The 24,766-nt window shown below is 33.5% G+C and overlaps 1 protein-coding gene across 1 annotated transcript in view; it reads right to left on the bottom strand.

The window, feature by feature from the left end:
* Window positions 1–24,766, bottom strand: part of Epha3 (EPH receptor A3) — a 340,539-nt gene that overhangs the window by 3,474 nt on the left and 312,299 nt on the right. Inside the window, exons 14-16 of the mRNA XM_076868941.2 lie at window positions 17,844–17,993; window positions 15,911–16,104; window positions 2,397–2,552 (exon numbers count right to left, since the gene is read on the bottom strand). Of these exons, the coding sequence (XP_076725056.1) occupies window positions 2,397–2,552; window positions 15,911–16,104; window positions 17,844–17,993 (500 nt within the window). The remainder of the gene's footprint in view (window positions 1–2,396; window positions 2,553–15,910; window positions 16,105–17,843; window positions 17,994–24,766) is intronic.

The raw sequence follows: 24,766 nt of genomic DNA, 5'->3' as shown, positions 1-24,766 counted from the left end.
ATATTCATCTTAGGAAAATCTTTAGGAGAATCTCTAGAGTTATTTGTTCAAGGGAGTCATTTTGGGAAGTTTCAGAAGCATTTCAGAATTTAGTCTGTATGGCCCAAAAAAAACAGAGATTGAAGTAATCAAGTTCCAACAGTAAGTCCAAGGCTGTACAAGGAAAGAATATCTCATTAAATTGTTTATTTATTGGATTTAAGGTGAAAATGTTGCCTGATTAGATTTACCTCAATTATCAGTGTATAAAGAACTTTCACAAATACTCATTTTTGTAATATAAAATAGGAGCATGAGGAACACAACATTGTGGTGACTTAAGGAAGAAAAAAATTCCTTTTGAGGAGTTTCAGGGAAATACATGGGAATCTAACACTATTCTCAATACAGAAAAATCTGAGACATCTGCTCAGTACGAAGAAGAAACCCATAAGAGCCTAGTCTTTCCAGAAAAGTCAGCTTTCAGCTTGAACATTTATTTGTAGATTGTTCAAACACAAGTAGCAATGAAGGGAAATATTCTACACAGCCAAAAAGAGTTTAACGTCCAAAACTGTACTGTTGACATAAGTATGTCACTCACTTAGAAGTATAACAAATTCTGCCATTGAATCTTTTTTGAGCAAATAGCTTTCTTACCACAGCCACAGCTTATAATGCTGACTCTATGTAAATTATGAACTAGCAGTTAATCTTATTAACAGTGTTCTGCCTCATCCACTTCAATATAGTGTTTCATTATCTAAAAGCTCTGAGTGTTGGTATTTTTTTATAATAAACATTTGCATAACTTTGCCTTTGAAAATCTGGCAATGGTGTGCAAATATTCAACATTGTGCTTATTCTTTGTTATGCTTCTGTGCTCTAAAGCAGATGTCTTGTATATCATAACCCTAACTGTTTATGTTACTATAATAAGAATTTATAAAAATGTTCAAATGGGTGAATATATTCTGGGACTGTGTCTGATCAAAATACAGAAATTCAAAGTCTATTGTTGATTGGGTCAGAATTATATTCAACAAACATTACCTTCCACTTTAAACAGGAACTCCGAAGCATGGTAAATAGATTAACATGAGTTTATATTCTGAGTTTATTTCCCCCTCTTCAATAGTAATAAACCCTTCCTGTAGATATTTTTGTGGTTTTATATGTTTCTGATTGAAATATCATAGCATAAATTATACACTAATTTTTGGGCACTTGTACCTGTATGTTAAATTACATATTGATTTTTGACATCTAATCTGTTGTTGAGCACAGTCACTGTTTAAATGGTTGACAATGTGATGATAGAAATCTGTATATGTTCAATAACATTTAAATATTCAAGTATCATTTGGAAAAGATAAGTTTGAGGAAACTTGAGAGGTCTAATGGGTTTTGTTAATGGACCAAAGCAAAGACGGGAAGATTGAAGAAAGATGAACATAGTTTCCCAACAGACTGTGCAAGCAGCAATATACTGAACAACTTTTCGTGTATCTGCCAAGTATGAACCTCTTTTTTGGGGGACATTTCTCCATCTTGCCTTCAAGAAAGGGCCCCTGCTAGAAACAGGTCCATGACATCTCATATTTCTTATTTGGAACAAAACTGACAAATAACCACAAATATATTACTTTGAAGGTTCCAATCTACAAGTGAAAGTAAGCCAGTCCTGGATTCTTTCCTGGGGACTCAGAATTTACAGTTATTCCCTGGCCAGTTGAATGACAGTATGACTTAGAGTTTAGAAATCCACTGTTAGCTTTGTGCATAGAAAATAGGAAAAGTTACTGAGCAACAAAAAGGAAAAAAAAATGATGCTGTCACGTTAGGAAATGAAGTAAACTGGCCCTCATTCATGTAGATATGAAGGATGGAACTTTCTCAGCTCTTTACTTTCAATTGTCCAATTTCCACATCTTGTGAGTGATGACAAATTTTTATGATTACTCACTGGATTCACTAAATTCTATACAAATCCCCTTTGCTTAAATCTAGGAGTTTCTTATATCAAAAGATTCCTGATACCAAATGATCACTGTCTCAGAAATATAGCACATTAAAATGGATTCATTTATGTAAAAAATAACAACATTCTTATTGTATAAAAACCATCATGCTATGTTGTCTATACTTTAAAATAAGAGCTTGGGTTCATGGGTGTATATGAACATCAGAGTAACAAGTAGTCACCTGTCCTGGGGCTCACTCATGAAAGGAAGAATCCTCATCACATATTAACCTAGAAAGGTCACAAGAAGGTCCAGGGACTAGCCCAGTGCATACAGGAGACACTGGGCTTGTACTTCAGAGGTATAAGTTATGTTTATAACACATTAATCCAAAACAGGTGTGTTCAGTAGAAAGTTCATAATCATTCATCCTTCTTAATAAATATTTCTTACTCTGTGGAAATCTTGGCTATGGTATCACAAGAACTGTACTCCACGCCTGTGAAGATTTCCTTGCAGTGTGCTGTCCGGACTCCATTAAGCCAGTCACCTGTTGTGCGGAAGGTAGTGATATCCACGTTGCTTTGGTCCAGAAGAAGGTTTGATGGCCTGTGAGAAAAGAAAATACCAAAGGGAGAGAGATCAGGACTCAGCAGAGTTGCCATGTGTCAAAATTTAACACCATCATCAGCAGGAACTTCCAGATTTCACGTGGTGTTCCTGTTTATTTGTGGAATTGATCTGCCATGAAGGCTTCGTCTGTTCAAGCTGGCAGCCTGGGAGAAGACTGTGTAATCATCCTGTCTAAGTGCTCCCCTCTGAACTCATGACTGCTTTTGAAATCACTGAAGCTTTGCCAGTGAAAGGCATAAATATACCCATACATTTTTTAATAATTCAGTTTGTTTAATCATTAACAAAAAGAGTATAATTTAGGATACAGTTAGAGCATACACAAGACAAGAAATTCATTGCCTTCGGTTTTGCTGATAGGTTCAGTTGTTTCAATATTAAATCCTGCCCACTGAATGTTTACTGTGGACCTCGTACAGGTTGCTGTTTAAAGAAGTGTTTGAACAATCTAAGCAACACCAGAGAGGAACATAAATTCAAGACAGATATAAATAATGTTACAAATGTCAATAATGGACAAATTGCAAAAAAGGCAGAAAAGCAGTAGATAAGCAATAATAAATGAAATACATAGTTGACAATACAAAATGAATATTATATGATATCATGCATGGTATATATGTATATGTGTGTATATATTTATATCTAGATCTATCTATATATATGCAGAGATATATAAATAGATGTAAATTGTGATTATGATTTATATTGTGTAATAAAATCAGCATTAAGAAGAGAGACTTCTAGAGTTGTTCTATGTAATGACAGATCTGATCACAAGACCTATAAACACCTGTGAGATCTGTTGCATCAAAAAAGCAGAAATGATATAAAGGAAATGGAGAAGACTATATCTGTAACCCTGAAAAGCCAGGAAAAGCAGCCTGCTAGTGAACTCCCTTTGGGTATTTTTTTTTTCAGCTTTCTGTGACCTTTTTAATTGTCCTTTAACTTACAAGACTCAGGCCAGTTATAGAGTAGACAATTTATTGACCTCACACTTTGTTTATTTTTTTCTCTTAAGGAAGAGAATGTGAGCACAAAGTAGCTATTAAGGCCCCTCTCTCTCTCTCTTTCTGTCTCTCTGTCTCTCCCCTCCCCCCTTTTTTTTGTACTGGGGATTGAACCCAGGGACACTTAATCACTGAGCTACATCCCCAGTCCTTTTTAATGTGCTCAATACTAAGCTAAGCACATTACAGATGTGAAGGACCTTATCCTTTACAATATTAGACAATAATTCTAGCCACCTTACGTTAGATGTGGAAGCAGAAAATAAAAATTATAATTTAGGTTCCTTCAGGCAAAAGAGGCAGAACCAGGATTTACACATGTTATTTTATAGCAGAGCCCATAATTTTAACCACTATGCTGTGCCATTCTGGTGAAACATTGTTTATATTGCATGTACCCTGTTTCCTCTAGAGCTTTCTATGATTCCATGATGTGGCTCTTTGACTTTTACATGCCATGAAATATTGTAGTTCATTGAATAGATACTGGAACCCTAAGGCCTGAGATGAATCCTGGGCATGACACGCTCTATCTGTGTGATTCTGAAGGCTTTTTATCTTTGGTTTTCTCACCTGTAAAATGGTGATGTTGGAAATAATACAGGTTTTCCACAATTGTAGTTTAAAGGAGCACATGTAGGCCATACTTACAGTGATGCTGCCTTATACTGAGCATGCTCTGTTAGCTGTTCATTATTCCAACTTAAGGTAACAAACTCAATGAAATGATTTATATTTCTAAAAATTTTAAAAGTACATTATGTAGTAAATGCCACTGTATGTCAAATACTAGGAATGCAGTGATCTTGTTAATTACCACTTTGAGTAACTAGAAGTTTATCACATAATATGTACACAATAGTGCAGCAACCCTGTCAAATTGGCATTGTTAGGGCCCTCATTAGAAAAATCAATAACTTTTATAAGCTCACAATGATTCCATAGCTAGTGTTTATAAATGGATGTGCTATCCTGCTTTCTGGCATTTCAGTGTCCATTATTGTAATAAAATGTTATTAGCATTTCAACTAGATGCATCACAGCCTAATCTCTACTTTATAATTGGGAAGGTACATTATGATTTTTAGATCATGCTCTAAATCTGCATGCTATTGCCCAGAGCACATGAGAACTTGTAAATTGACTGCACATCTAGGTATTGATGGGGATGCATTAAAATTATTATATTAAAACGGTCAGATTTTAATGTGGAGTTTAAGGAAAAAAGTGGTAAAATTGCATTTTGGTTCTGTTGCTATTTCCATATTCTGTGAAAAATAAAGATCAATCAAATTTCTTTCCCTATCCTGATCATTTGTAAACTGAAGGAGATTTGAAAGTCGAAGATTTTTCTATCTTCTCTCTCTTTATACTAATCTTGACAACTGAGTTTCTTCTATATTGTATTTAAATTATAAATTTAAAAATTTAACTATAGAGTCAATAATTTATATTTACGTGATATGATTTAGTTTTAACTTACTTTAAGAGGTTATCTAAAAAGCAGATAAAAATCAGGCATATTTTAAAGAGTATTAATCTCCTTTTCTTTAGTGCTGCCCAAGAAACTATAAAATATGACATTTTAAAAATTATTCCTTTCTGAACTATTTATGAGTAATTTTCTATGATTCTCTAAATTACTCATCTATAAAAGAATCAAAGTAAATTCATTTTTTTTGTAGTTAAAAGTTTCTTATTTTTTGTTATTTTCTGAAACACTTCCAGAATTACAAATACAAATATTCAATCCAAGTTCCAAAACTTACAAACTATTCTCTGATTGTTTTAGGATAGCTACCATAAGTGAAAAAGCTTTTGTCACTAGCAAACAGTAGATATAATATCAAACTCTTTAGATAAGTCATTGAAACAGTAATTGAAGTTGATAGAAATAGTATTAAATAAAGTGTTAGAAAATTTTACAAGAATAATGAAGTGATGTCAAGAAATGAAACAATAGGATACTAAAATCCACAGGCGAGCAGGCACACTTGTGCGTGCGCGCGCACGCGCGCACACACACACACACACACACACACACTCATCACAGCTTCTATGTCAACAGTAGCTGTATTAACAGAACCAAATGTCTACTCTTAGTCCCAAGAATAGTAATACTTTTTTATTTATGGGTTTGTGGGTACAAAGAATCAAACCCCAGGACATTTATTCAGAATATTTATGAAGTGTGCCTAATAACAAAATGCATAATGTTTTCTTCTTAACTCAAAATGGTCTGTATTTTTAAACTCAACTTCAGCCAGGCTCAACAAGAGTTTGGAGAAAATTAGTATAAACAAATTGAAATAGAACAGGACGTGCGGATTAGGGATTAGAGTGACCCCAACTGAGTTTTTCTGTTTATGACTTGGATCAAAGTACAACCAAGACAAAAAAATGACCTAAGTTAATGCCAGTGACCTCAGAATAACCAGCCCCGCAAAGTATCATTTTTCCACTTCCAGGATCTCTCTGGGGATTTCGAATAAAAATTGGTTCCTTTCCTCCTTTGAGAGGACATCTGGAGAGTTTATCAATGGATAGGAATTTGTCTCTCACTGTGAAGAGCCTGTGATGTCTCTTCATGCGCACCAAGGGAATCTGGGCTTTTGAGCAGCTGCAAGCCTTGAGATTTTTTTAGACCCAGCCCCAGACATTAGGTCTGAAGGGGAAATTTATAGGCCGGGTGATGTGCACCGTGAGCTCACACTTTTACTAGACAAATTAGATAGGTTTCAATCTGTGCAGCTGTAAACGATGTCCTACAGAGTTCCACCTGATCTTTTACAGCTTTTCATAAATCAGTGCCTACTGGCCGCAGACCGCAGTCATTAAAAAGAAATCATGGAAATTACATGTTTGCTCAAGGGAAGCAAAAAAATAACTTTCCTCCCTTTCTCTCTCCCTCCTTGTGTTTGGGTTTGTGAATTATTCTTTTATGGGCTTTCATACTGCTGCATTAAGGAGGTACACATACATTTTCTTTCCATCAATCCCTATTTTAGCTATAAAAGGTTGCACACCAATCAGCATTACACAGTAGAAACAAATGTCAATTAACAACTGCCAATCCCAAGAAAATCTTCTGATAAGGACCTTATTTCGATTCTGCCTTAGAATTGTGGATTGAATTATAAGTTATCCTTTTATAACTTTTGGCCTACAAATGATTTTATTTTCAGGTATCAAACTAATGATTAACACTCATTTCTTGAATGAATAAGTATACACCTATGAAGTCTAGAAAGAGGTATAAATGTGTTGGAGATGCATGCTTTAGCACCATAATTGTTATTTTTGTTCTGAATAGTTTCAGGGAATATAATAAATCAAAGAGTAATTTCTTAAATCTAAAATCTGAATGGCATCTACTTTAATATTGTCTGAAAATATTTTTAGTACGGTTTATAAATTTTAAAAAAAATTTCCAATTATCTTCTCACTGTATTTCAGGAGAAATATCTTACATGTATCAATTTAGTTTAATGTGGGTTGATGCTGACCTTGATCTTTGTTTAATCTCTTAATGTAAAAAATATAGATAAGATTAAATAAATTTATTTTGTCATTATTAACTAAAAATAATTTTGAATATATAGGGGTGTGTGTGTGTGTGTGTGTGTGTGTGTGTGTAGATAGAGTTTCAAGCAGGTAACTAATACATAAAGAACACATTAAAGAGAAATAGAGCCATTATATTTATCTTAATTATCTTTATCTCTTAAGGACAAAAATCTTAGTAGTTATATCTGCTTTAATTCATCCCTGTGGTAAAGTTGGTTATTTTGATTTTAAAATTTAATAAAAAATGAATCACCTGGGTATTTGGTATATCTGCTTCCCTTAAAAATGTTCTGTATTGGGGCTGGGGATGTGGCTCAAGCGGTACCGCGCTCGCCTGGCATGCGTGCGGCCCGGGTTTGATCCTCAGCGCCACATACAAAAAAAGATGTTGTGCCTGCCGATAACTAAAAAATAAATATTAAAAAAAAAATTCTCTCTGCCTCTCTCTACCTCTCTCTCTCTTAAAAAAAAAAAATGTTCTGTATTATATTTGCTCAGAGAGTAAAGTCACCCTGTCAGTTTCAGAATTTGAGGTCAAAGTTATTGTTTTGAGAAATAAAGACAGATTGTTTTTTGGTCATTAGATTTATCTTGAAGGATTAATTATCTGTCAAACAGCTGTTATTCTAAAAAAGAATTATATTGTGTTCTCTTAGAGATCAGAATCATTTTCCTAACATTTGTTTATTGCCATTAACACAGAAAATTATGAGTATTGTTTATTTTTGCTTTTATTTTTGCTGCAAATTAATTAAAAATTTAAAGTTAGCAACAAATGCATTGGAACAATTCATTAAAATCATTTTAATTAAATTATATATGTATAATTGGGTCTACAGAATATTTATGCTTCATTTTTAAAGTAGTGTTTTCATTTTTAAAATATATATGACATATCTTTCTTCATATTAACCTTTCTTAATTGAACAGTGCGACACTATTTGGTTTATTTGTATTGTTCCTCAAATATCACCCCCATATATCTCTGAAGTCTTATTTATCTTCTAAAACTGAAACTATGTGCCCTTTACAAATAATTCCTCAGTCCCTCTCCCTGCAACCCATGCCCCAGACTCCAGACCAACTCATTCTACTTTTTGTTTCTATGAATTTGACTCCTCTAGATACCTGATGTGGGTGGGACAAACAGTACTTGTCCTTTTGTATTATTTTGTATAGCAGTATTTTTTTTTTTGTATAGCTTATTTTGTATAGCTGTATTTTTTTCTTTCTTTATTTTCCCCCCATATCAGATGGATAACATGCCAAGGTTTAGAGGAAGGCACATCTCACCCAGTCATACACTTATGAACCAAAAAGGTCTTGTAGAAGAGCTTCTATATCAAGATCTAATTTTCACACACACACACACACACACACACACACACACACACACACTGCAGTGAATGTCACCATCAGGTATATTCACAAGACACTTAAAAAAACTATATAAAAAATCTTTAAGAAAGATTTCTCTGATTCCCAAAAGGGTGGGGTCCGTGGTAGTGGCATATTTGCTCTTTTATACATGTGTATTATGATTAATTGTCTTTTTTCCACAATTTCTCAAAAACACTATTTTTTTTCATCATCTAGTTACAAATAGATCTTTTAAAACTTCATGTATATCACTCTAAAGGAATCAAAATAGTTCTCCAAAAAGAACCCTTTTCATTGCTTCATTGAAGAACCTTTTTCTCAATGTTCTTTTTCTTACCTTTCCTCATCTTTTCATAACACAGTTCATTCTACCTTGTTTTTAAAAATTCCATGAACTGTAGTTTTCTGTAAAGGCTTAAATCTCACTCTAAGTCTGTTGTTTCTTTCTATCTAGTATTTCAGATCCTTCTTAATTGTAATTGGTATTGTCTTCCAAAGCTCCAAATTGGGGAGGGGGTAGGTTTCTTCATCTATAGGTGGTAGTCAATACAATGTTCTCAGCCACAAAGGGATGTTTCATTTTTGTTTTTCCTTTTAGGATTGCTATCCACTGCCACAGACTCACTCCACAGCCCCCTTACAAGAAAGAAAAATCTCCATTTGCTCCCACCACACCCAGTTATACACAACAACAGCATTCAATGCTCTCAATTAAATTCTTGGCTCTTGTAGACATTTGAATTAGTGACTTATGGATTAAGTGAGTGAAGCATTTAGAGGCTTCAGTAAGATTCTTGGACTCCAGGGCAACACAGAAGTGGCAAGAAAGAGATGAAAATTATAGTCTTGAATGTTGGGATGAGGGATAGCTCAGTGTCAACCTATCTGAAGCACCATGTTCCACTATTTCTAAGTTAAAGTTTCCTGATAAACCATGGGATATGAGGACTTTATTAGAAATTAAATAATAGTAGAAGAGTAAAATTGATTATATTTTTATGAAAACCACATTATTGGGCTGAGATTTGGAGCTGCTAAACATGTGTCTGTGGCCACTGTTTTTATCGCTGCAGAAATAATGTTCTAAATTGAAAGCATGGCTTTCATCTTTCTCCCTATCAACACAGCACTGGTGATACAAGAGAAGCATGACATCCAACCACATAGGACTTAACATTTCTTGGGGGAGTGTACAGTTTAAAAGAAGACAGAGAGAAAGAGAGGCAGAGGGAGAGAAAGAGAGAGATGTTAGAATTCAGTTAATGATAAAGAACAATTTATGGTACTTTGTAATAATGGCATTAAACTCTCAGTTGTGTTGCTACAGAATGACTCAATAAACATTTAATGCATAAGCTGCTTCCTGAGAAAGACAGACACCCAGGAGTATTTGAGATGAGGGGAACATGTGCTGCTGCTGTCTTCCAGAATGCTTGGGTTTCTGAGGGAATTAGATATGATCACTGCAGCTAGAGCACTCTGCATACAAGTAGAGTGAGGGGAAAGTTAAAATAGCTCCCTCCTCTCACACCTTGCCCCTCAACCCACAGGCAGTTGTATAAATCAAACAATCATCTACTTCTCTTCTTCAAATGCCTTAATTGATTCCTCATGTACTTGAAAAAAGAAAATCCCCCAGTCTTCACGATAGCCTATGTAGCCACAATTTCTCTGGCTTCTGTTTGCCTCCTTAGGTTTATGACCGACTCTTCCTTTCTCTTCTGCTCTGCAGTCTTATTATTCCCTGCCACCTCCTAGAACCTCCCAACTCTTTTTCACCCCAAGCCATTTGTAGCTTATTTATCTTTTTCCAAGAGTACTTTTGGCGGGTGGTGGGATGGGTGGTGTCTCTAAACACCTAGCTCATTACCATCCTTCAGATTTAAGTTCATATATTGCTTTCTCAGATGATTCACTCCCAAATGACCCCTTTGTTGTCTATAACATTCATCTATTTATTTCCTCCCATAATCTAAAATTGTCTATTGTTTATTGTACATCTTCTATAGTGTAAATTCCAGAACAACAGGGACCATATTTGTTTTCTTCCTTGTTCTCCAGAGTCTACACAGGGTTTAAGCACATAGCAGGTTGGCATACTATAAGTATTTCTTGAAACACATGAGTAAGTGAATATTTAAATAAAATAAATGCTACTAATGAATCAGGACCTTTTAAACCATAAAAAGTAGTCTAGATTTTTTTCTAAGTGTAATGAGAATTTAAAATTGATTATAAATGGGTGACTAAAATTATCACAGATATGTTTTGGTAAGAACATTCTGAAAATTATGTGAAAAGATATTTGGAGCAGAGCAAAAATGGAAGCAGGAGGCAAGTCAGGAAGGTCCTTCATGGTCTAGGTCAAAAGAGCAAATAAGTATAGAAGAGGGTTTCCACTGGGAAGGGCAGAGATGGACCAAACCATTCCAGTGAACTCCCAGATCAAAGTGTGTGAGGCAAGAAAGGGGCCCAAGAAATGTTCCAGTTCCTGATTGGGCAAATGAGCAGTTTTTGGTGTATTCAACTAATGAGAAAATCAGTGGAAATATCAGGCTAGCAAGAGAAAATGGAATGATAAATGATAGGGACTTAGAGATGTCTGAAAGATCATTATTTGAAAGAAGTTTAACTGTAAAGAATGGTAGAGAAATATGTGTATAGTCTGCAGAGATACATGGCCAGCAGAGATGACACTAACCAGCAGGACCTCCTCAATATCACTGATGAGAATCACCTGGAGTGTCTTTCAAATGTCCAAGTTCTCTTTCCCTTTCCTATAGACTCCAAGTCAGTAGCATGGGATAGGTGTACAGCTAACTAATTTCCCCAAATGCTTCTTATCACCAAGAATATGTGAGAAATAATATAATCATGACATGTTTCGATAGCAAAGATTATATAGAAAGAAATAACCTTGACATATGCAGAAGAGAGATGGGGACATACAGGAAAAAAAGGGAAAAATAGATGGATTTGACTCTGACAATTAGAGGGACACTCCATCTTACAATTAATTAGAAGAGAAGACAAAATGGGTAAGCACAGGTCCCAATTTGTTCTGATTGCTTTCTACTTTTTCAGTTAAATATCTTTCAAGGACTCACTGAAAAATTAAATGGACGAATAAGGGAGGGATGAATTTAATCAGTTATGAAAATTAATGAAATAATTATTGTTAAAAGTGAGAAAGCAAATTTTCTGAAGGAAAAAGCATTTCTTGAAATGCTTGCATCGCAGGCAATGTGATATTTTTCATAATAACTGTAATGATTTGATCTACCAAGTTTTGTGTACTAATAGCAATAAAAAAGTATAACATTCACCAAACTTTTATGTTTAGTGAATTAATATGAATGGCACTTTGTATAAAAAAACGGTTTTTACATTCCTTAAAATTAAATGTATTTTGACATAACATATGATTTTTTCAGGTATTAATGAATACATATTAGGAAAAAGTTTTGTATAAAATATAATCTTCCATCATTGTGTGTGTATGTGTGTGTGTGTGTGTGTGTGTGTGTATAAAGAGAGAGAGGAGAGAGAAACTCAGTTTAAAAAGTATATGAAAACTTGGATGCTGGGAAATATTCTATTGTACTATGATCTAATATTAAGACTATATCCCTAAGATTGATGTTGAATATCCCTATATCATATTACATAAATCAGCTTTATATTGATAATAAGATCCTATGGGCATTTTTAAAATGTCTTTTTTTGTGATATGAGAGAGTAAAAAAAAATGTTTTCTTTGCTATGATTACTAGTGAGTAAAGATCAAAAGAAATGGCTTCAAGGTGTAAAATGAGGACCATATGCCCCAGCAAGGACAGGTTTGCTATCCTGTTAGCTGTTAAACTGTCAGGTGGATTCCAAGAGTCTGTACTGTCTCTCCCTGTGAAGTTTAGAACAGAGATTCATCCTTATGGAATAAGTTATGGGAAGTTTTATTTAAAGATTTATCACTAACTTTAATTTTAGTAACCATTAAATGTTACTTTCAACAAACTAATATTCTCACATACTGATAATAACAGTTTGTCCAGATTCCTCTTATTCATTTTTTCAAATATAATGGAAAAACTGGGTAGTGTATGCTCACTATTATCAATTCAAAATGAATTAAAGACTTGACCTTAAGACCTGAACCATAAAACTTTTAGAAGAAAACATAGGAGAAAGCTTCATGACATTAATCTTGGCAATTTTTTTTTGGACATGGCCCCAAAAGCACAAGCAATAAAAGCAAAAATAAAAATTAGAAGTACGTCAAATTAAAAACTTTTTTCATAGCAAAGAAAATAATTTCCTTTTCAAAGAATGAAAAGGCAATCCATAGAATGGAGAAGAAATATTTACAAATCTTATGTCCAGTAATGGGTTAGTATCCATAACTTATAAGAAATTCATAAATGAAATAACAGAAATGAAACAAAAACCAAACAAGACCCCACAAATAACATGATTAAAAAATAGACAAAAGACCTGGTGACTATGGCACACACCTGTAATCCCAGAGGCTCATGGGGATCACAAGTTCAAAGCCAGCCTCAGCAACTAAGAGAGTTCCCAAGTAAATTAGAAAGACTCTGTCTAAAAAAAATTAAATATAAAATGGGATGGGGATGTAGCTCAGGGTAAATTGCCCCTGGGTTCAATCTCTGGTACTTAAAAAAAATAGATGAAAGACTTGAATAGATATTTTCCCAAGGAAGACCTACAAATGGAAACAAGATAGATGAATAGATGCTCAACTTGACTAATCATCAGGAAAATGCAAGTCAAAACTACAAGCTGCAGCAATTTCAGTTTTGGCTATTTTTGTATTCAAAGGAAATAAAATTTACATTAAAGATATATTTGCACTTTCATATTCCTTAAGCCATTTTTACAAGTCAAGAGATAAAATATCCTAAATATCAACAACAGATAAATGGATTAAAAAATGTAAAAATGTGATCCATATCTCAGATTCAGTCTTTAAAAAGAAGAAAATGCCATTGGGCATGGTGGCACATGCCTGTAATTCCAGTTACTCAGGAGGCTGAGGCACAAGGATCACAAGTTCAAGGATAGCCTGGGCAACTTTGTGAGACCCTGTTTTGAAATAAAGTAAAAAAAAAAAAAAAAAGGCTCCAGACTTAGCTTAATATTAAAATGATTGCCTAATATGTGCAATGTTCTGGGTTTATTTCTTGGAACCACAAAAAAATCATTTAAATAAATAAAAGATAACTGTGAAGTTACAGATATTGTAGTTGATTTCGTTAATTATTTTATAATGTAGATGTATGTATATCAGAATTCCATTGAGCCTATCACACCTAATCCCAGCAGCTCCAGAGGCAGAGGCAAATGTATTGTAAATTCAAAGCTAGCCTCAGCAATTTAGTGAGGCTCTAAACAAATTAGTGAGATTCTATCTCAAAATAAAAAAATGTAAATATATATATTTATATTAAATATATATTTATACTAAATATATATAAAAATGTAAATATATATATTTATATTAAATATATATAAAAATGTAAATATATATATTTATATTAAATATATATATATATATATATATATATATATATATATATGGACTGGGGATGTGACTCCATGGTTAAGCACCACTGGCTTCAATCCCTGGTACAAAAAAAGGTTAAACACATTGAGCACCTTAAATATACACAATTATTCTTTGTCAATAATATTAATATAGATAGAAAATAACACACACAAGCATGCAGGTGGGGGAGCTCATTTTTTCTTTTGCTTCATATTCCAATATTGCTTGGCTTCTTTCAGTTCTTTTTCCATTTAATATGTTGATGTTTTGTTCATTACAGATTTGAGGGTATAATTTTGATTTTCTAAAATATTGCAATATAATATTAATTTTATATTGTATAAAGCATAGGTAATTGAACTTTCATGTCTCTACATATTCTCTCTCTCTTCCTCTCTCTCTCTCTCACACACACACACACAAACACACATGCACACACACACACATAATTTAATCTTTAAACAGACAATAGAAAATCAAGGACTTTCCCATAATTTAAATGTCAGCTTTTGTTACCAAACTTTGTAGCAATGAAAACAATAGAGTAGTACAGCATTAATGGAAATAGCACAATTAAGACTAGTAGAGGAGTAACCGGTTATGTAAAGATCCATAGAATTGTAAAATACTGTGCAAGCCATTGGACTGAGAAAATTCCATTGATTACATCAAGATATTTTGAATCACTAGTCCTCAAATCATTTTTATGTATAAAAATGTATATTTTTATGTATAAAAAATGTATATTTTATGATATTTTATGATTATTATGTATAATCACAGCTAGAAGTCCCAAATAGATCTGACATGCCTAGCTCACTAGTTGACAAGAGGAATATTTTTAAAATATAAACTCTCTCTCTCTCTCTCTCTCTCTCTCTCTCTCTCTCTCTCTCTCTCTCTCTCTATATATATATATATATATATATATATATATATATATAATAAATCAGAACAAAAAAATAAAAGCCCTCAAATGTACACATCATCATTAAAACTGTTTGTATTTTATGTGCATAGTCAGATCTACATTAGTAAACAGTTCAAATAGCCTTGGTCTTTTTTAATTACTTTCATCTGATATGAAACCTCACAAAATTCCTCTCCTCTTAACCATTTCTTCCATTGTCCTTTGTAGATGCACTGTAGTTTACCATTACACAAAAACTGGTAAGGAAACTCATGCAATCATTGACTGGAAGAAGTACCCACATAATTTAATGGACATGACACATTTAGGATTGCATCATATTTACATTGGGCTGCTGTCCTGGGATATATGGGAATTATTTCACTCTTAGTTTTATCCTTAACAGTATCTAGCATCATAATTGGCACTCCATATACATTAAAGAAATTTTTGTTCAAAGTAGGGGGGAATTGCTTTCTAAAAATTGGTGTGATATTTTAACTACATTGCTATTAATCTCTTTTGAAGCTTTATTTTAAATAAAAAAATGAAGTCGACTTTTCCTTCTCCTTTCCTTCCTTCCCTTTTTCTTTCTTCCAAAAATGGAGAGTTAATGGAAAGATGTTGTGTGTGAGGTTTTCCCATTTCCCAAAATCTAAAACAAGCATGAATGTAGAGACATTTCTAGTCAATGTGAATGTTAAAGACATCTCAGATTTTCATCATTATTATCAACTAGCATGAGAATTCCTCCAAAAGAACAAGAAAAGAAAGCATAACTCTTCATCTTGAGAAATGCAAGTTTCAAAGAATGCAGTTGGGTGGGGGTGGGAGGTCATCCCCTTGGAGACAGCAAATGTGCACTTCAGAGTGCAGCATGCAAAATATAATGTGTCACCTTGCTGCTGCACTGGTGATGATCTTCAAACTGCCGGGATTCCGGATGAGCTTGTCCAGGATGCTGACAATCTGCTCAAACTTGGGTCTGTTGTTTCTGTCTTTCTGCCAGCAGTCCAGCATCAACTGATACAACGCAGCTGGGCAGTCCATGGGGGGTGGCAGGCGATAGCCCTCGTCCACAGCTTTAATTACCTGAGTAAGAAGAAAAGTTTCCAAGGATCTAAGAGGTTGGACTTATTCTATTTCTTCATTTAAACTGATAAGAATATTTTAAAATTAGATTCAAAAGTTATCATTTTAAATTGCCTAAAAGGATAATAGCTGATGAAGCAAATAATAAACTATTCATGGCTGGAAACAGCACTTAAAGGAAGATCAAGTGAAAGAAGGTAAATTTAGGAAAAGTGTGTGCAAAGACTCATTTTAGATTATTTTAACAAATGCCAAGTGATAAGGGAAATTTGTTGTTAAGTCAATTACTTGACTTTATAGGTCACTATGGAAATATTATATGAATGCATGCAAAGAAAATTCATATACAGATTTGAGCTATACTACAGTTCAAATGGTACCTACCAAATCATAGTAACTCCCTTTTTTGAAATCTTCTTTGCAACACAATTAAGCATTTATTATTTCATTAGCATTTTTATAATATGCAAAGCAATGTTTTTTAAACTTTATTGCACTTCCCTCAATTCTTGACTTTCTGATTCTAACCACCTGTGGTAAGGGTTGATAATTTGTATAAAAACAAATATAGATTCAAATTCTCATGCCATATTAAAGTTGCTGCTACAGGGCTGGAGTTGTGGCTCAGTGATATAAGCCTTGCCTGGCACATGTGAGGCACTGGGTTCAATTCTCAGCACCACATAAAAATAAATAAAATAAAGGTATTTTTTAAAAGTTGATGCTACAGAGACCACACTTTGGGATCCACTGATATAGAGAGAAATTAGAAAAAAGAGATGTGGGAAACTGAGGCCATTAATCCCAGTATCATTATTAAAAAAGTTTATTGGAGGAACTACAGAAAGATTTATTTATCAAAATACATTAAAAACAATTCTACAAGTGGTAAGGAGAAAATCACTAAAAGCATTTCAGTTTGCCTTCTTTTGTATCTTTGGGATCATGCTCAAAGTTTCTGGCTGGAAAGATGTTGATCCCATGTATTAATAACATGCTCTTAGTAAGCATTAGCAAAACATAACCTATTAAAATAAAATTCCTTTAGAAAAATCATACCAAAGTAATAATAGAAAATTAAAAATTGTTTTATCTATTGAGAAACTTCAATTACTATAACTAAATTCATGTGCACATTTAATACAACATGGTAGAAAATTGGTTGTTTTGGTTTGAATTTGCAAAATAAAAAAAGTAAACCAAATATTGGAATAGATGTATTAATTCAATCCAGAAAGCATGACAAGCATGTGTTTTACTAATGTAAAAATGTAGCAAAAATATTTCAAATACACCCTGTATATATATTATATATATTATATATATATATATATAATAATAATACATAATATATAAATATATAATACATAAATGTATAATGTATTATATACATTTATGTATTATATATTTATATATTATATATATTTTATATGTGTATTTTATATATATATAAAATACACACATATGGGTTTTCTTATTATCACTTATTTTATTATATTCTTGTTAAAAATGTTTCATTTTGTCTCATTCCTACACTCCTGCTTTAGGAAAATATATAAAGCTGTAAAAGCAATTCAATTAATATCTTTGCAAGACTTGGAAATAGTTTCATTTCTTCTAAGTGTTCAATTTCAATGTCACAAACTAGGAGCCACCTGGTCTCATTATGCTCCACTTCCTTGCACAGCTTGATCTTTTAATCTGAACTCATAACTCATAAACTACAAATACACACTTACATCCTGATTGGACATCTCCCAGTATGGTCTTTCTCCATAAGACATCACCTCCCAGAGAACTATCCCGTAACTCCATACATCGCTGGCTGATGTGAATTTGCGGTAGGCTATTGCTTCTGGTGATGTCCACCGAATTGGAATCTTCCCTCCCTTTGAGAATAAAATCACAGGCATGTAAAAGGGTAATACATAGAACATATACACAAAACAATCAATCCAATACAATGTGTTGTGGTATTTCTGTTCTGAAATGGAACAGCAGCTTCTGATAAATATTTTTATATTCTATTTTAATATTCAAAGGAGCACACCACTTACAGCAAAATTACCTCCAAACAATTTGGGAAAATTTTGAAACCATAAAAAAAAATAGAAAATCACTTAACCATTTTCATTTTATAGTAACTATGGCACATTAATTAGTCATCTGCAACCAAATAAACTGATGTAAATGTAATACACTATGATTTTTCACCTCAGAATTTAAAGTGATACCACCTTTGTTGATTTAAAATATATTTATGTTAATCAAGTGATTTTAATTAAAAAATAATGAATTAATATTTATATATAACTTGGACCATGTCTTTTCACATAAATAAATACAGGTATTCATTAAATAAACTCAAAAATGTAGTTAAAATGTTACTCTCCAATTTACAAACTGTCCTTTTAAATGTTACTAATGAAAAGAAATGATAAATGCTTGAGGAGATGGATTTTCCAGTTACACATATTTGCTCATTACATATTGGATACATGTAATGAAATATCATACTCTCTCTTTGAGCATGTACAATTATTATACAATTTAAATTAAATATTTTATTACTAGATATGATGATCACATTCTCAGGACTTATTTCTGGAGGAAAATAATATTGCTTATATATATTGTAGGAGCTATAAAGGTATAAATTTCAAGAATTTGCTCTCAATTTACAATATAAACCTAATAAGGATCTACTATTGTTAGCCATGTGGGAAATACTATGCTAGTTACTTCAAATGAGACAATTACAAATAACATGCTGACCCTTTTGTTTGAAAAATGTCAGGCAAAGAGGCATGATAATTACTTGCTGTGAATAAATACAAAAAAGAGAGCACATTTCTTTTCAAATTTGACACTGCATTAAGGACACACTTTTCTTAAAATAGAAATTCTAGTTTAGGAGTTCTAGTGTAACCACTGTCTGTATTTCTAACAAGCTACAGGTGATGCTGGTTCTTGCCGTCCATGAACCTTACACCCAGCAGCTATGAGGTAGTGGCAATTGTTGTGGATGCTTAGATAGAATTTAAATTTGGAGGTCTCAAGATTTCAAGTATTCCCTCTTGATTTTGACAAAAGCAGACTTACAGATGTGGCACTTAACAAAATCTAACCAGAATTCCAATGGAACCATTAGTGCTGCAGTCTGGCTGGGCACAAATCACCAGCCACCACACAGCTTGTAGATTCAAACAGCAATTCTTTATTCCCGATCTCACACCGGCCTTCTACAAACACGTTCTGGGGAAATCCATGTTCTCTGCCCAAATCCACACCTCCTCTGGGCTTCTGTCTCCCAAATATACTGTCTGACCCTAAGAACTCAAGAGGAACTCAGGCAGCAGGATAAGCCCTATTCTAAACGGGGATAGCCTTAAACTCAGATTATGCTAAACTGGGAACACCCTAAACACGGTTCCGCCCTGGTCCTTGAGCAAGGTCACCTTACATGTAATGTCCCTGCAAAATGTCCTATTTCCACGAGTCCTTCCACTAAAGAAACATCGGGTACGCTGGCAAGGAAATTGTTATACCTACTTGGCTGATGGCTCCCAGCATCTCCACCCTTCTGATTAATTAAACAACAAGTAATGTGGCTTAAGGACCGTGCCTGGTAGGTTGTCCAATTCAACATATGGTTCTTACTCGTCATCGGAAAACTGACCTTTAGGCGTCAGCCTCCTGTCTTAGGTTGATACCACTGCAATTGGATCATACCCGTCACTGACTACTATATACAAAATTACAACAGATTTACACCTAGGCACATTATAACAAAAATATCTAGCATACAGAACAAGGATAGAATCTTACAAGCTGCAAGAGAGAGGAATCAGATCACATATAGGGGAGACCAATTCCTATCTCAGCAGATTTTCAACCCAGACCCTCAAAGCCAGGAAAGCATGGACAACATATACCACGCTCTGAAAAAAAAAATGGGTGCCAACAAAGAATCTTATGCCCAGCAAAATTAAGCTTTAGATTTGATAATGAAACAAAAACCTTACATGATAAACAAAAGTTAAAAGAATTTAAAACTAGAAAGCCTGCACTACAGAACATCCTTGGCAAAATATTCCACAAAGTGGAAATGAAAAACAATGATGAAAATCAGTAGAGCGAGGTATTACATTAAAGAGAAAAACTTATAAGAGGAGAAACCAAGTCAAGTTAAATACCAAAAATAGACAAAAAATGGCTGGGAAGACAAATCATGTCTCTATAAAAACCCTGAATGTCAATGGCCTAAACTCACCAATCAGAAGACATAGACTAGAAGATTGGATTAAAAAAAAAAAAGACCCAACAATACGCTGCCTCCACAAGACTCATCTCATAGGAAAAGACATCTACTGACTGAAGGAGAAGGGTTGGGAAAAATCATATCACTCATATGGACCGGGGAAGCAAGCAGGGGTTTCTATCCTCATATCAAATAACATAGACTTCAAGCTAAAGTTATTCAAAGGCATAAAGAAAGGCACCACAAAAATGTGCTGTTCATTATTATTATCTATAATCACTCTAATGTAAAATAGAACATTTTGCTCCTATGTAACTGTAACTTAGTACCTATGTATCAGGCTTTCCCAATCCCTCACCATCTCCTCACACACCAACTTCTGGTAACCACCACTCTACTCTCAACTTTTATGAGATCAGCTCTTTTAGATTCCACATGTGAGTGGTATTTGTATTTGTATGCTTGATTTATTTCACCTCACATAATATTCTTCAGGTTGCTCCATGCTGTCATTAATGACAGCACTTCATTCTTTTTATAGCAGAATAGTATTCCACTGTACAAATATGTTTCATATTTTCTTTTTACATTCATATACTGACACACCAACCCTGGTTTATATTGGGGTCATGACTGCCTTCCCACTCCCATTTTTTGTACATGTTGGGTACCTTGAGAATAAAGCTTCTCTAGAGAAACAGTGTTAACTTTTCAGACCAGATTATTCCTAAACTGGGGGCTTCATGAACATTGCCAAATGTTTTAATGCAACCCTGGATTTTCTTATCTATATTATATTTCTAATCTCCAGTTGTGATAACTAAAACTGCCTAAAGACAATATCAAATCCCCTGGGGAACAAAAGCATCCTTATTTGAGAGGTACTATTTTAGATGGGATGGGATGAATCTTGATCAGCAAAAGGAAATAGTCCAAATGAGGTTCAGGATTTATCTGTGATTTTATATAAACTAAGTGAAATGATAATTTGTCATCATCCTATTTCTAGGGATATTTTTATCCCTTTCTGTACTTTAACTTCAGTAAAAGCAAAGCAAGAATCCAATTTGCCATGGTTAATCTTCTAAAATCTTAACTTTGATAACATAAGTATTCCTTCTGTTTTTTCCCTTTATTAATATTTTTTCTTTTCTCTTTTTACTTCCTTCCATTTATTCTCTCCTCCTTTTCTCCCCAGATTTTTATTGCCCCCTCCTTTTTGAAATGGGGATTTTATATTGTTAGTGAAGATTAAATTAATGTTATAATTTAAGCATCTATTTCATTGTCAGACAGAGCCATCAATGACCTATCACTTTATTGATATAATGAGTGTTTACAGCAAGCACAAACACTATCTGTAGCTGCAAATGCATCAATAGTATTGACATAGAGAGATGTTGGATGAGTATTTGAGGGTCCTATGTGGTTGTGAAATATGGATGAAAGAAGCTGTGTACCTTAAATTTTAAATTAGGCACACTGTACAATAAAGCTCTCTGCACTCAGACTGAGAATTTTTTTTAGGTCTGAGACTAACAGACTACAATAAGTTCAATATTCAGAAGTCTGACTACCAAATTTTCAGCAAATACCTCATGATGGAACATATGTACTATTCTGCTTCTGATTCTGAACTCCCAAATTCCTCTTCCTCCCCCACCACATACCTCAAAAAAGTCAAGTTCATATCACTTAGTTGTTTCTGTTTTTGTCTCTATGTTCTGAAATTCCTTTTCTGGTATATATACATATATATATATGAAACATCAAAAAAAAAAAAAAGAAAGGAAGGAAGAAAGAAAGAAAGAAAGAAAGAAAGAAGGAAAACTAAATGCTTTTCAGTTCTACTGCAAACAGCTCTTTCAATGAGGCATGCAAAAATTTGGATTTAATAAGATAATATGATGTCATTATTTGGCATATGTCTTTTCTAGTGCAGTAAAATCATTTGGTTTTCTTGTAAATTTATTGATGAATCTAAACTTTGGAATTAGTTGGTAATTTAAACTTTTGTAGATAAAACACTACCAAGGACTTAGTTTATTTTAAATGTACATCTATAATTACTATAAAATAATTTATTAAGGTGTATTTTTGCCATATTTAAGTAGATTTTAAAATTACGAGTTTACTTGAATGCTCTCTATGTCCACATGTAAGCTCCCCAGATATTTAAGTATTTGAGAAAATTTTCCAATGGCTTGGAGTCATCCCAGAATCACAGCATATGGAGTGTATCTAAAACCTCAATTGCAGAGGGACCTCCAATTCAAACATAACATAATCAAAAGTTATATGTCAAAATATACTATACTGTCATCTATATCTAAAAACACTAAGAAAAATGTTAATGTTTGCTGCCTATATTTGCAAGGTCAAACCTAGAGCTGGTTTCTCCCAACATTCAAGTGTGTGTTACTAAGTAATTTGGGGTAGAGACAAAGGGGGAGATTTAGTTATTTATTTCATTTGAATTCTTAAGATTACTAGGAATCAGAAGTCTTGGTTTCTGGGACCACCCTTGCCACTCCAACTTAATTTTAGCCAGGTTGCTTAAGCTTCCTATGCAACTATTTTTTTATTCATAAACTAAGGCCAGTCATGAATATAAAATTAGACTATATGCTAATATTAATCCATTTTTTAAGAGAGAGAGAGAAATTTTTTTAATATTTATTTTTTTAGTTTTCGGTGGACACAACATCTTTGTTTGTATGTGGTGCTGAGGATGGAACCCAGGCCGCACGCATGCCAGGCGAGCGCGCTACCGCTTGAGTCACATCCCCAGCCCATATTAATCCATTTTTAACAGCTAAACAATTTGAATGTCATATAAATCTTAGCTCTTTCCCCCTCATATTTTTACATTAAACCTACATGAATATCAAGAAAGCTGACATTTTCAGGGTTAACTATCTGGGCCTCCTAAAGATGGACTAACTCTGGACTAACAGCATATCTACTTTTATATTGTATCTGGTTTAAATCCTATAAATTCTTACAGAAGGATTAAAGGAGATGAATAAAGGCTGTAAGCAAAAATTGTAATGCTTCTTTGGGTAGAAGAATTATATAGTTGCTAAATTCCAATCCAGGATTAGGTTGGATTTCAAAACTATGTTTCCTTTGTTAAGAAACAGAAGTTAGAGTAGGAATCATCCAGTGAACCTGTTCTTGAAAGATCTTGCAATTCAGTTTTCTAAACTTAATGGATTTAGACAGTTTAAATGAGACATCTGGCCAAAAGCCAGAATGTTCCAGAAGCTTAGCTGAAGTCAGCTCATTTACTAAGGGTTGGGGGTGCTTCAAGGCAAAGGATTATAATTGATGAAATGTCTGCATGTTGTGACATAATATCTCATATCTGCCCCAACTTTTTTTCTAATTATGTATACCAATCTTTCTTCACTGATTTAGGAAATGTTTTGCTGATTCATGTTTCACAATGCCTGTCTGTGAGCTGTCAGGCCATACTGAAAGTGACAAAGGACTCTGGAGAGTTTATCTAGTAAACCCTAAATAATTGAGTATTTAACCTGTAGGCAAATATTGGCCTCTCAGGTTAAAAGTGGAAATGCAGAGATAAATCATTTTGCTAAAGGATGTACCATCTATCTATTATCAGGGACTAAATTTCACTCACTGTAGTAGACAACAAGGTGCAGGGCAATCCAAGAGAACTCCCAGGGGAAGCATCTATTTTCATCCCCAGTAGTTCAAATCTAAACACCACTAAGAGAATAGTTTCAGCAGATGTTGATTGCCACAAGAGATCTAAGATAGATGATCCTTTAGGTAGCAAAAGCTCATCCCTTGAACGTTTGTGATTTTTCAATAATATATGAAATGATTAAGAATTTATTTAGAGTCAGGAAGATCTTAACATTGTAAGTTGCTATATGGAAAATGAAGAAATGAAACACAAGAAGTGAAACACAAATAAACACAAGAAATAAAACACAAATAAACAATATTGATGTCATTTTCAGAATCACAAAATAAAAGTTAAGGAATCTGATGTGTAATCTCCATCTTACATAAAAAACAAAACAAATATTGAGGGCTAAGTTTAAATACATGTGCCAATATGGATTCAGATTTTTTCAGGATTCAGAAAAGTTTTAAGTGCCAAATTTTGTGTTGTATATATAACAAACACCTAATTCATTATTTTAAAAAGTTACAGAAATAACCAACTCCATCTTGAACAGAAAGAATAAAGCAGGAGGCATTATACTACTTGACTTCAAAATATACTTCAAAACTGTAGTCGTCAAAGCAGCATGTTATTTTCATAAAAACAGACACAAAGATCAATAGAACAGAATAGGGAGTTTAAAGGTAAGTCTACATTATCTACAACCAACAGGTTTTCAACAAAGGTACTAACAGCATGCA

Source organism: Callospermophilus lateralis, chromosome 10 (assembly GCF_048772815.1).
Source record: "Callospermophilus lateralis isolate mCalLat2 chromosome 10, mCalLat2.hap1, whole genome shotgun sequence".
NCBI lineage: Eukaryota > Metazoa > Chordata > Mammalia > Rodentia > Sciuridae > Callospermophilus > Callospermophilus lateralis.
This window is presented reverse-complemented; position numbering and strand designations above follow the sequence as displayed.